This window comes from Saccostrea cucullata, unplaced genomic scaffold, assembly GCF_032062105.1.
Source record: "Saccostrea cucullata isolate Sc308-1 unplaced genomic scaffold, CSIRO_AGI_Scuc_v1 ctg448, whole genome shotgun sequence".
Lineage (NCBI taxonomy): Eukaryota > Metazoa > Mollusca > Bivalvia > Ostreida > Ostreidae > Saccostrea > Saccostrea cuccullata.
The window spans coordinates 703,897-716,433 of record NW_026937346.1 but is presented as its reverse complement, the minus strand read 5'-3'; the positions used below and the strand labels follow the sequence as shown (position 1 = coordinate 716,433).

General features: G+C 33.9%; 1 protein-coding gene across 1 annotated transcript; it reads right to left on the bottom strand.

Annotated features, from left to right (window-relative positions):
• Nucleotides 1-864: 864 nt before the first annotated feature.
• On the bottom strand, nucleotides 865-12,102 carry LOC134247984 (calcipressin-1-like). The gene is made up of 4 exons (XM_062730400.1): nucleotides 11,724-12,102; nucleotides 10,293-10,466; nucleotides 8,493-8,664; nucleotides 865-1,174 (listed from the first exon to the last, which is right to left on the bottom strand). Exons 1-4 carry the CDS (start codon nucleotides 11,898-11,900, stop codon nucleotides 1,026-1,028), a joined length of 672 nt encoding a protein of 223 aa, XP_062586384.1. The 5' UTR covers nucleotides 11,901-12,102; the 3' UTR covers nucleotides 865-1,025.
• Nucleotides 12,103-12,537: the final 435 nt, after the last annotated feature.

The following is a 12,537-nucleotide window of genomic DNA, read 5'->3' as shown; positions in this document are numbered from 1 at the left end:
ATTCACACAAAAGTGTACATGTATATACCGTATAAGTGGAAATTTCAGCTAGATGCAAATCCGATATTTTATTTTTAGTGAGAAGTAAATTTAGAAATTTTAAAAATGATCACTAGAGAAGCTTTCACAACTAAAATTCAATGTGATTTTTAGCAATATTGAATTTTAGCGATCTCAGCAACCTCGCTAATGCCAAATTTGAGTCCTCCCTAAATATTCTACTTATTTGGTATTCACGGAAGAGCATCTAAAAGTTATTACAAGTGAGCATTGGCTCATAGACTTCTTTTTAGTTCTTCATAGTCATAGGCTATAAAGAGATTATGCTAAGGCTATTTCTGGAGAGTTGGTCAACTACCATCATCAATTTTCTCATCACGTTACGTTGTGATCCGATTTTCCGGATCACCAACATGTTTTTTTCTGAATCTATATCACCACTCTCTGAAACTGATGACGCAGTACGCAGAAATATGATGTTATTTTTCTTGCAGGTTAAAAAGTCCCTTGTTATTATGCTTTGTTTTATGGATAAATGTTATGCAATTGATCTCTAAAGTTTTCTTTTGCTATATTTTGCTAGTTATGAGGGGGTTTATAATTAATGTATCATTATAACAGTAACCCCTTATTTTTATTCTTTTATCAGTATTTAACCTTGGACATCTTGTATCTGGAATATCTTGAATTTTTTTCCTTAATTGGTTACTAGAGTTCAGATAACAAGGTTTGACTGTATATTATATAGAAATGGAGGCAAGTGATATACTGTTATAATAATATATATATCATGCTTATACTTCTGTGATCTAGAGTAATCCTAATATGTATATATCATACATTTAAATATGACAAAAGGGAACGTTAATGGAATATAATTTATTAAAAACAAAATGAAAAACAAACAAACATGATGTAAAATGTCACAGAATAAATATATGAACATATATAATAAATTTGCTGATAATTTAGACACAGATGAGAAAGCAACAAAATTTGAAGAAAAAGTCTGCCACACTGCTTAATCACGTTCCCCTCTCGTCAAAGTCTGGCCTCCGTGTTTGAATGATTTTGGGTTTCTCTCCACCAGATAAATGAATGGGAGAATCCTCGCAGATGTGAACAACAATGGCTGGGTGTTTGTCTGATTGCGGGTGCAACTCATGTGAGGTGCCTGAAAGAGAAAAAGAAAGGATATCATTTCTTATCATTTCTTTCTTTCAGAAGTGTTCTTAGAAAGAGCTACATGCAACTGTCCAAAAAATGGACCAATTCCCTTGGCTTGCACCACCCCTTCTCCCCAACACAGTGTCTTGATTTGAACTGTAAATAGAATCTTCACTACTTGGGGATATAAATTAGTCTTCTCATGATTTTGCAGCAAGCTGTTCTTGAGAAGAGGATTTTTAATAGATATTCTCTAAATATTTTTAGGTCACCTGAGTCACTCAGGTGACCTATTCCTATCTGTTTTCGTCTGTCGTCGTGCATCGTCAGTCGTGCGTTAACATTTGAACATTTTCAACTTCTTCTCTGAAACCGCTCAACCAATTTCAACCAAATTTGGTATATAGCATCTATGGGTGAAGGGGAACAAAAATTGTGAATTTAACCGTCACTGCACCCCTGGGGCCTGAGGGGTGGGGCCAAAAAAACTAAAATTAATGAAATCTTTAAAAATCTTCTTCTTTACTCCTGGAAATCAAGCAGTCAAACTGTTGACATGAATATAATGAGCATTGTTTACCAAAATTGTGAAATTCATGGCCCCAGGGTCAGGGGTTCTAGTGTCACACATATAGATTGTATAGTGAAAATGCATTAATTCTTTGAGAATGTTCTTCTCTGCTCCTGGGTATTAAATAAACTAAGTAAGTACATAGTTATGATACAGTGCCTCTACCAAAATTGTGAATTTTATGGCCCCAGGGTCAGCGGTTCTGTGTTAAGGTGTAAAAAAATTATGAGCAAAAATGTATCTTCCAGACATTTATGAACTTCAAGGCCCCAGGGTCAGGGGTACCATTTCAAAATTGTGAATGCCATAGCATCTAGCTTTAAACTGGAACCAAATTCAATCACGGGGAAGTTGTTGCATGATGCTCAGGTGACCTATAAGGCCCATGGGCCTCTTGTTAGTATAACTCTTGATCACTCATTGTTGTGCACCCAGTACCCCTATTGGTCATAATTTGCATGAATTTGACTTAACACAACCTAAAATGCTTCCACATACCGGTACGTTTCATATTTTCTGGCCCAGTAGTTCTTGGAAAGACTTAGTTGTAAATGTGAAAAGTGTGATCAGAAAAAAGTTTATGACAATTCAATGGCGTAGATCATGGTAATATGTTTTTTATTATGCTGATTATCATTGTTACTGATTTTGGTACTCAATCTTTAAGTAAAGGTACTTACGATAAAAAACAAAGTAGGAGGGTTGATCCAAAAGTAATGTCACATCTTTATATTTAGCATATCAAATACAATATACAAAAGATGCATACATTCTAATAAACATTGAAATTTTCATTTAATAATGAGAAATTTATTTTATAGAGAGAGAGAGGGGGTGTCGAGAGAATTGAATGTCACATTTTAAAGTGTATTTTTTCTTAGACTGAAAAATACAAAAACATTTAAAAGATTCTAAAACAGCACCAAATCTCTCTCTTTTTTTTTTAAGCCACAATTCAAGTCATTTTCTAGTCTTTAATTGAAAAGAAAATGACCGCATTAGTATTTGTGATCATAAACATTGTTGTTTTACTCTCTTGAATTGAACAAAGGGATTGTCGAAATGGGAAAAAAACAGCTCGAGTTGTAATGCATTTTTGCTTCAAAAGATGGGAATTATCACTTAGCGACAGTTACGTTAATTAATTAGACTCACAGAATAAAGAATGTAAATAAGAGACTTCTTTATAGATGGTTTCAGTAATTTTGGGTGGATAATGGGTCATTGAATAATAGCAGAGGACAAAAGGACCGAAAGGTAGGAGATCGGACGGAAACGTTCAATGGTGTCTGACGTTGTCAAAAAACACAGACGGATAGAGTGAAGTGTGAATTTTTAAGTTTGCCTTATGCTACTGTTTAAAAAAAATCGACAGAGGGCTTAATAATGAAAAGAGTGAGTGTATAATGGTACCAAGAATTCTTAAAGAAAGTGAAGTTGGTGAAAGTGTTTGCGAATCACAAATATTTTTTAATGAAACGAAGGGGAAACGCTTGAAAGTATGACGGCGCGTATCCATCATATGATGTTATATTTAGGTGCGGCGAGTACCATAAACGCACATTGTTTAATATCCTATATTTTGGAAAGTATACATCATATTCCTTTGAATTTTTCAGGTCTGATTTGAAATAAATAGAGCTTTCATCATGTATAAGTCTGTTGTTTTACGTTGATTTATAGCAATTATATCGAAGTTGTGACATTACTTTTGGATCAACCCTCGTAATTTGTTTAGAGATCAAATAATCCCCCAAAATACTTCATCCTTATCACAATAATCACTCACCTCTCACCAACTCCTTTTAAAGAAAGAGATTGTTGAACTGCCTCTCTTCCTATAAAGATGTTTGTGATTAAGCTAACTATATTGATTTTCAGGTCCCTTTAATGTAAATTGGCATAACTGTCAACAAATACAGTTGTTTGCTAAAAGTCACAAAAATGATTAGAAACAAACTCAAGACTATCCCTCCCTCCTACATTTTCCCACAACTGACTAAATTTTAATTTGCAAAAATCAGACTAACCCCCTATTCCAAGTACTAACCAGCATTAATTGCAGAAGCACAGTAATGCGCGCATCATAACCCATGCAGACAGTATCACAAACAAACAAACAAAAAAATAACCATCAATTCACAGCCAGTACGTTATACAAGGAAAATCAGGTTTTTCCCCCTAGATATCAATCAATATTAATTATACCTAACAACAGAAAGCATCTACGAACATGCCTCCTATGAAAGGTCATGTCTATTTTTCCACCTCTTGCTTTTGGTGCTGGGGGGTACATTGGAGTTTGCTTGCTGGAAATCTAAGAGAAATTTGGCCCCCCTTGACAGATGATATCTTGGGGGTCTGACGTCCGATGTGTCCTATGTCAGTGTGAAAATACATACCAAGACTGTAAGCTCTATCAATATCAACAAAGAATGTGGGATGAATGGGTAAATACCACAGCAACACGTCAAATCAAATGAAAGGAGACAATCTCTTACCCCCCACCAGTGAACCTAGATACACCCAGAAACTTCAATTAGAATTCAAGCGTTCATTGAATTTTAGTAGGTGTTCAGTGTACCTAAGAACTAAATTGACATCATTTTTTTTCTTTAAAGTTTTACGTCATAATCATTCAATGACTTTCATTTACAATGTACATTTAAACAAATTTATGTCACTTGGGGGGTATTGAAATTTCTAAAAATAAAAATTTGAAATTATCCTTTGCCGATAGAGCAATAATGAGATTACATCAGACAATTTCTTTATATTAACATTACAACTCTTAAAATATTGAGGCCAGGATTTGTAAGGTAAATAAATCAAATATCTACCCATGTAATTCACATCCACTTAAAACAAAATATACCTCCTGTGGATTTTAAAATTCTACCGTTGCCCATGTACGGTACATGTATATTTCAGAATTGATAAGAAAGCTTAATATAGAGACAGAAAGCAAAATTTTTATAATTAGATTAAAAAAATTTCAGTAGTCAACTTAATTTGTTCTTAATAAATCTCACAATAAATCTGAAAAGTATGACCCGACCAGGACATTTTTTATACTGTTAATAGTTCTCAAGTTTCATCTCTAAAATGTTTTATTCAATGCTTTTGTAAGAAGAAGATTTTGAAAAATTAAAACAAAAATAATAATTTTTTTCAAATTAATGACCTATGAAAACTTTCACAAAATCATGAGATATATGACTGAACAACATACTAGTACAAGACAAAAGATATAACATATGGATAACACAAATAGGACTGGTTTGTCTGATTCAAAAGCTCAATAAACACACAGATCTGCTATGATCATTCCACCCACCTCATGATCAGACGCTGTAATTAGTAAGAGTAATCACTGATTGATTTTTAAATCTCTGCAGTACAGACCATTGACTTTATGGGGAAAGGTTAATTGGAACAAAATGGCAAATTTTAGCACACAATCGGAAGACAAGGGATAATGGTATAAATCTGTGATGATATTAAAACATTTTGAATAAGTAAAGTTCTAAGGACCTATATGTCTTCTTTTGTTATAGAAGATTTAGGATTGGTAGAGACTTGCACAGATTCTAACAGCTGTTTACTACATGTAATTACGAGCAAAAGTACACATGCACAGAAAACCCGCAAATTAATCTGAGTCTGTATGTACTATTATTTACTGAAAAATTATGGATTCTTAATTAATTTGTTTTCATATTATGATGAGAATAAAAATATTCCTGGCTCATATATTTGTGTACAGATTAATCATATTAGCAGGTATTTTTCAGAATATTAATCTTTTGCAGGAAACTCAGTGTTTTTAGGCCTCTTTCAATGGTGAAGAACTTCACAATTTTATTTTTACAGGTAATTAGAAATAAATCACATGCACATGTAATCCAATTTTGTTTTTATTTTAGAAAAATGTGCAAAAAAAAAATCTTTTAAAATTTTAACTTATTTTACACCCAAATAATTAATTTTGCATGGCCTTATAATCATCTTTGACTTTATTTGTAATGACATGTTTGCAAGTACAATTTAAGACATAAACAGATGGTATCAGCGATGAACTTTGCCAAACCTTGTAAACAAACATCCTGCAATGCTTGAAGTCACACATTTACCAGCTGTATATTGAGTTAAAAAAAATCTCCATGAAAAAATAGTACTACATTGTACTTTTGTAGATTAATTAATACAAGATAACTGGTTAATAAATCTGATTATGAATGAGGTAGAGGCCTTTTGGTTATTGTATGAATAGTTGGACACAATGTACACGACCTTCAAGAAGGATACTTGTAAGCCCTAGCTTGTTGAAGGCATCAACTTACATTTCTACTTATACATGAAATATGTGAAGATAATGTATCTAGACTAAGAGTATTTGAGCTCAAAAGTCCATTAAACATTACAAAATAGGAGCAGAGCAATCATCTTTAATTAACCTTAAAGGTGGGATCAGGTGCGATTGAGGAGTGAGCATCCCCTGCCGACTGGTCCCACCTGCTGTGTGCTTAATAATATATTGTCATGATTGAAAAAACAAATTTAACAAGAGGCCCACGGGCCTTATAGGTCACCTGAGCATTATGCAACAATTTTCCAGTTATTGAGAAGAAGTTTTAAGCCAATTTTCTATATACATTCACAATTTTGAAAGAGACACCATTGATCATCATAACAATACACTTAGCAGTTGCTTAGCTTGGTTACTGAATACCCATATGCAGGGTAGGGGAACAAAAATGCATTCCAACTAACCAGCAGTGCCCCTAACCCTGTGACATAAACCCCTGACCCTAGGTCCACACATTGCACAAATTTCAAAAAGGCACCCTTAATATAAAAAAATAAATAAATGTTTTATAAATACAAAAGAGCAGATTTCAAACAATAAATTCATTTTCAGTATATAAGTAAAGCCCCCACCCCACCCCTGACCCTGGGGCTTTGAAATTCAAATTCTGCAAGATTAGGGCCCTTGCTCATCATAACTATAAAGGTAGTTCATCTGCTTTATACCCAGAGACAAAGAAAAAAAATTTCAAAGATTTAATGTATTTTCATTATATAATCAATTGAGCCCCGCCCCCCTAACACCAGAACCCCTGACCCTGGGGCCATAAAATTCATAATTTTAAAAGAGGCATTCTTGCTCATCATAACTATTACTGTTTATTTAATTCCTAGGAGCAGAGAAGAAGATTTTCAAAGAATTCATGTATTTTCAATATATAATCTTTTGCAGCCCTAAGTAACACCAGTTTTTAACCCTGACCCTGGGAATAAAATTCACAATTTTTACAGGTAAAAGCACTCTTGCTCATCATAACTATGCACTTTTAGTTCATTTAATACCTAGGAACAAATGAGAAGAAGATTTTCAAAAATTCATGTATTTTTACTATATATAATCTATAGAGCCAACACCAAACCCTTGAATTTCATTTTGGTAGAGGCACTGGCTCATCATAACTATGCACTTAGTTAGTATATTTAATACCCAGGGGCAGAGAAGAAGATTTTCAAAGAAATCATGTATTTTCACTATATATAATCAATGAACCCCGCCCTAACACCAGAACCCCTGTAAAAATTCACAATTTTGGTAGACACATTGCTCATTATAACTATGCACTTAGTTTATAAAAAGGGGTAGATGAAAAGATTTTAAAGAAATCATGTATTTTCACTATATATAATCAATAGATAACTGCCCTAACACCAAACCCCTGATAAAATTCACAATTTTGGTAGAGGCACTCTTGCTCATCATAACTATGTACTTAGTTGGTTTATTTAATACCCAGGAGTAAGAAGAAGATTTCCAAAGAAATAATGCATTTTCACTATATACTTATTTAGCCCCGCCCTAGCACTAGAACCCCTGACCCCAGGGCCATGAATTTCACAATTTTGGTAAAGGACTCAATGCTGATTACAATCATGCAAACAGTTTGACAAAATGTCCAGGAGTAAAGAAGAAGATTTTTAAAGATTGCATTAATTTTAGTGGTTTTGGCCCCATCAGGCCCCAGGGGGGCAGGGATCAGAAATTCACAATTTTTGTTCCCCTTCACCCATAGATGCTTTGTGCCAAATTTGGTAAATTGGTTCAGTGGTTGCAGAAAGAAGCTGAAAATGTTCAAATGTTAACACACGACGGACGACGAACGACGGACGACGACGGACGAAAACGGATAGCAATAGGTCATCTGAGTTTACTCAGGTGACCTAAAAATGGGCAGACATTTAATTCAATACTTTTTTTCATTTAACCATGTTAACAGTATGTCTTCGTGGGAATTAACTGATTACTGTAGATTCCTTATTTTTCGCGAGTACTTTTTATCGCGAACTGGCTCTTAAACGTCAAATCGCGAGAATTACATTTAATTCCATCGATAACAGATTTTTTTCATAGATTTCAGCACTATAAAAAAATAAAAGCGAGTAATATTTTTTCGTGTTATTCTCTGCAAATTATTGTTGAAAAAAATTATAATCAAATTAATCTTGATATATCCAGGACGTTCATACACATGGACACTAAAAAAAAATCACACACATCCTTTCAACTTCTTTTTGCAGTATAGTCAATCAGTCAAATAAAGGTTCTGTAGTAGTGTATGAATAAAATTGAACTTGGCATTGAATGAAGATTTGATAACACACACACACTTGATAAGAGATCCATGCCCAACCCCCATTTCTTTTGCATAAAATTTTTATATTTCCTTACCTGGAGCCAGATTTGCTACAGCTGAGATAAGGTCGTAGTTTATGACTGGTTTTTCCTCGTGCGTCTGTTCCCACCCTACGGGGGGTGAGGCTGGGGGGGAGATGAGGAACTGTTTCTGTAGGGGAGGGGGGTGTAAGTGTGGATCTTTGTTTTCATTCTCTTCATCTTTAGGCTGCAATGCACATTAACAGAAATCAGTATAACAAATACATGTAATATACCTATAAAATCTCTGCAGAAAAATTAACAAAACTGGTTTGAAAAAAACCATTGCACTATTTTATGTATCTAATGTGTAGTCTAATTGTGTGCCAACTTATTTTGAAATCAATAGTTTCTAGAGAAGTCCGTTTTTAAGGAATTTAAAAATGAAAAAACATTTTTAGTAACCATTCAAAATAATACCAATCAAGATGAATCAAAACCGATGCACAATTCATATGGTGAATAATATGTGTACAAATTTTGAGCAAATATTGAAATCAGTTTCAAAATGTAGAAGGAGTAGCGTTTTTAAGGAATTTCAGAAAATTCTATTTTTAGTAACCATGGCAACACCGTTCATCAAAATTAAAAACCGATGCACTTTTCTATTCATCTTTTTGTAGTCCACTTGTGTGCCAAGTTATATTGAAATTAAAAAACTAAAGGAGTAGCGTTTTTACACATGGACACTAAAAAAAAACCACACACATCCTTTCGAAATCAGAAACCATCAAATAAAGGTTCTGTAGTAGTGTGTGCCAATAATATTGAAATCAGCCAAAACTGTAGAAGGAAGTTTTAAAGGAATTTCACAGAAAATTTCTTTTGCATAGTAACCATGGCAATATTTCCTTGAAATGGAAAACCAGATTTGCTACAGCTGAGATATCGTAATTTATGACTTGTGTGCCAAGTGCGTTGAAATCAGACCTAAAATTGTGAGGCTGGAGTAGAGTTTTGAAAAACTGTTTCTGTAGGGGAGGGGGACGGTACAGTGCAGACTTTGACATTCTCTTCATCTTTAGGCTGAAATGCACATTAACAGAAATCAGTATGACAAATACATGTAATATAAATAATAGGAAATCAATACTGTGAAATTTTTATGCACATGTACTATGATCATGATATTGTTTAAGTCCTAAAGCTCTGAAATTTCATTGAACATTGACCATGATAATATGCTGAAAACATGTATTTCAAACTGAAATCAGGAAATGAAAGGAATCATTGATTAGAAATTCCTGCACATTTCACACCTACCCAATTACCACATAAAATTCATCCTTCTAAAATATTAAAGTTATGAATAATTGAATGAATGTCTTATGATCATAGCATTGTATAAAGAGTGGTATTGGCTCATACCCGTAAAAAGTTTTAACTACAACACCTAACTCAAATCTGAACATGATAAACATGAGCTAGAGTGACATGAAGACATCATCGTTGAATATCAAGAATAATCTTAAAATGCTGTATGTCAGTTTGTGACTCTGAGACTTTCTCTCCATACTTTCTCTTTTGTAGAATTCACAAGCAGATATGAACTCATAAATCCAAACACAATTCAACAAAGATAATGTCACAGTGTTCAAAATAATAAACATTAAGTCAGATTCAATATGTTGAAAATGAAAAAACATGTGTGACAAATATCTTTTATATACTGTAAACCAACTTTTATTCGCGAAAATTTTCCAAGTCTGTTTGAAATATTTTTGTATGTGTATTTAAACAATGACATAGATCTCTATACGTCTTTTCTCAATTTATTGGTTTACAGTATGTCAAACAAATGTAAAATACACACACCTGTGCAAAGTAACATTTGACTCTTTTTCCAAATAATTCTACTTCGTGGAAATGTATTCTAGCTGCTGCTGCCATTTCTGGTGTGGAATAATTTACTCGAGCCCGTCGGAAAGATCTGAGGTATAGAAACGATGCTTTGTTGTCGTATTGTCTAAAGAGCGACTCAAACTCGGCCTGTAAAACAAAGTATGTAAATTTATTGTCATACAAACATGCATATGATAAGTTTTAACAGAGTTTCAAATCACTGATGGATTACTAATTTCATGAATTTGTGCAAGTGAACTAATTCAAAGACTTGCAGTGCCATAAATGCCATTGTTGAAGCCTGATTTCGGGAAAAAATACGTTGCAGAATTTGACTCCCATCTACTGAAATTTGTATTATAGTCAAAGAACCACCCCAACCCCCCCCCCCATTTTAAAATATTCAGGCATTTAACCATGCAACTATTACAGCTATGCAACTATACGCAACTAAATTCACATAACGTTGTCTAAATGCATAGCTTCAACATGTCTAAATGATATCAGTCACCTGCATGGCGCAGTGGTTAGAGCATCTGCACTAAAGTTATGGAGTAAGAGTTGATCCTTACTTAGCAGGTTCAAGTCCACTGTGGAACATGGAGACTAGTTGACCTTTGGTAGCTAGAATAATCTAACTGTGTCTTGGGACAAGTCCTCACCACATTTATCATTTTAATGATATCTAGAACATTCTATCTAGTCCTTTGGATGACACTGTATAAACCAAGGCCCTGTGTCACATTAAGCACTGGTACAAAAAAGACCCCTCACTGCTCAATGGACCTGACTGCCGAGCATGGAATTTGCAGCTCACCACCGGCATGTGGTAGCATCTCCATATGAGTAAAAAATTCACGAGAGTGTTAAACACACACAAATCCGAAATTACAAATGCTTCACAACAGAAATAAAATGCATTAGGCCTAATATCTCTGATATTGATAAAGACTTGTCCATCCTGTCCCAGATCATTGTATATATGGCACATTAAAGGAAGCATTCTTCAGTCGATGAAATATTTAAAAAATCTGTAAATTCTGAAAAAGGTATAGGCAATATATACTGTATATGTATATCAATACCAACCTTCCACTAGCTGTTATACTTCATGTATCCAAGGTACTTATAAAGATGTATATATTAGTCCTATTTGCTAATCTGCTTATTATTATGTACACAGATACACTATGTATGTATGTACACCATGTACGTACACCCTTTTGAATACATTCATACCAATACACAAATTTCTAAATGAATGTATATTTCAAATACTTTATTTAACGTATTGCAAAACCATGAAAGCTCATGGCCATAATCTTATAATCCTGCCAAGTAGCCTGTGCGTCACACAATAGTTCATCTGATCATGCTCATTTCAAAACAAATCCACGTGCCTACCTTGCAATTCACATCATCAAATATACACTCATCTAGATTTGTCACAATCAATGCATCGGGTAAATCCTGAAAATATAAATTGTCATCATGGTTGTCCATGCTCGTATCATCGTGGGTAGAAGATGACAGATTGTCAACATTCAACACTTGATCTTCTGCATCATCGACGTCCGCCATGTTTTAACAATAAATCGTCGTAATTTACGTAAATCGATCTTCGCATATGCAGGAAATGCTTAAAATAAATTATCTCACAATACATTCATCGGATCTCTGTCAATTAGAATAATTAACAAAACCATTTAATGGTTTAAATCGGCGAGTAAACTTATGATCTTGCTTAAAGACTCGACATGCGTCACAGATAGGTGTTTCCCAAATGTTTATGACGTCATGTTTCTAAAATTAACCAGTTTACTTTTAAAATGTTAAATTTATGTTCGTCTTTGTTGTATAGCGTAATATTAATAAAAAACGAGATATGAAAAAAAAAAACCCGAAATTTGGTTAATTATTTAAAAGAACATTAGCTGAGTCCATAGTTATGTTCTAGATTTTTCTAAGCATGGAATATAACAGCAAGAGGCCCATGGGCCACATCGCTCACCTGAGTAACATTAGTGGTGCCGTTCCTTACCAGATTTCAGTACTTGTAATACCTTTTGTGGCCTCGCCCTAGTCTCCCCTGGGGGATCACAATTTTAACAATTTAGAATCTACACTACCACAGGATGCTTCCACATAAGTTTCAGCTTTCCTGTCCCAGTGGTTCTTGAGAAGAATTAAGATTTTTGATAAAGTTAATTTTTTTTCC

Coding starts and splice junctions, on each gene's coding strand:
- LOC134247984 (XM_062730400.1), bottom strand. CDS start 11,900: ATGGCGGACGTCGATGATGCAGAAGATCAAGTGTTGAATGTTGACAAT. Junction 10,467..11,723: donor TTGATGATGTGAATTGCAAG/GTAGGCACGTGG, acceptor TTTGTTTTACAG/GCCGAGTTTGAGTCGCTCTT. Junction 1,175..8,492: donor TGTAGCAAATCTGGCTCCAG/GTAAGGAAATAT, acceptor TTTCTCTTTCAG/GCACCTCACATGAGTTGCAC.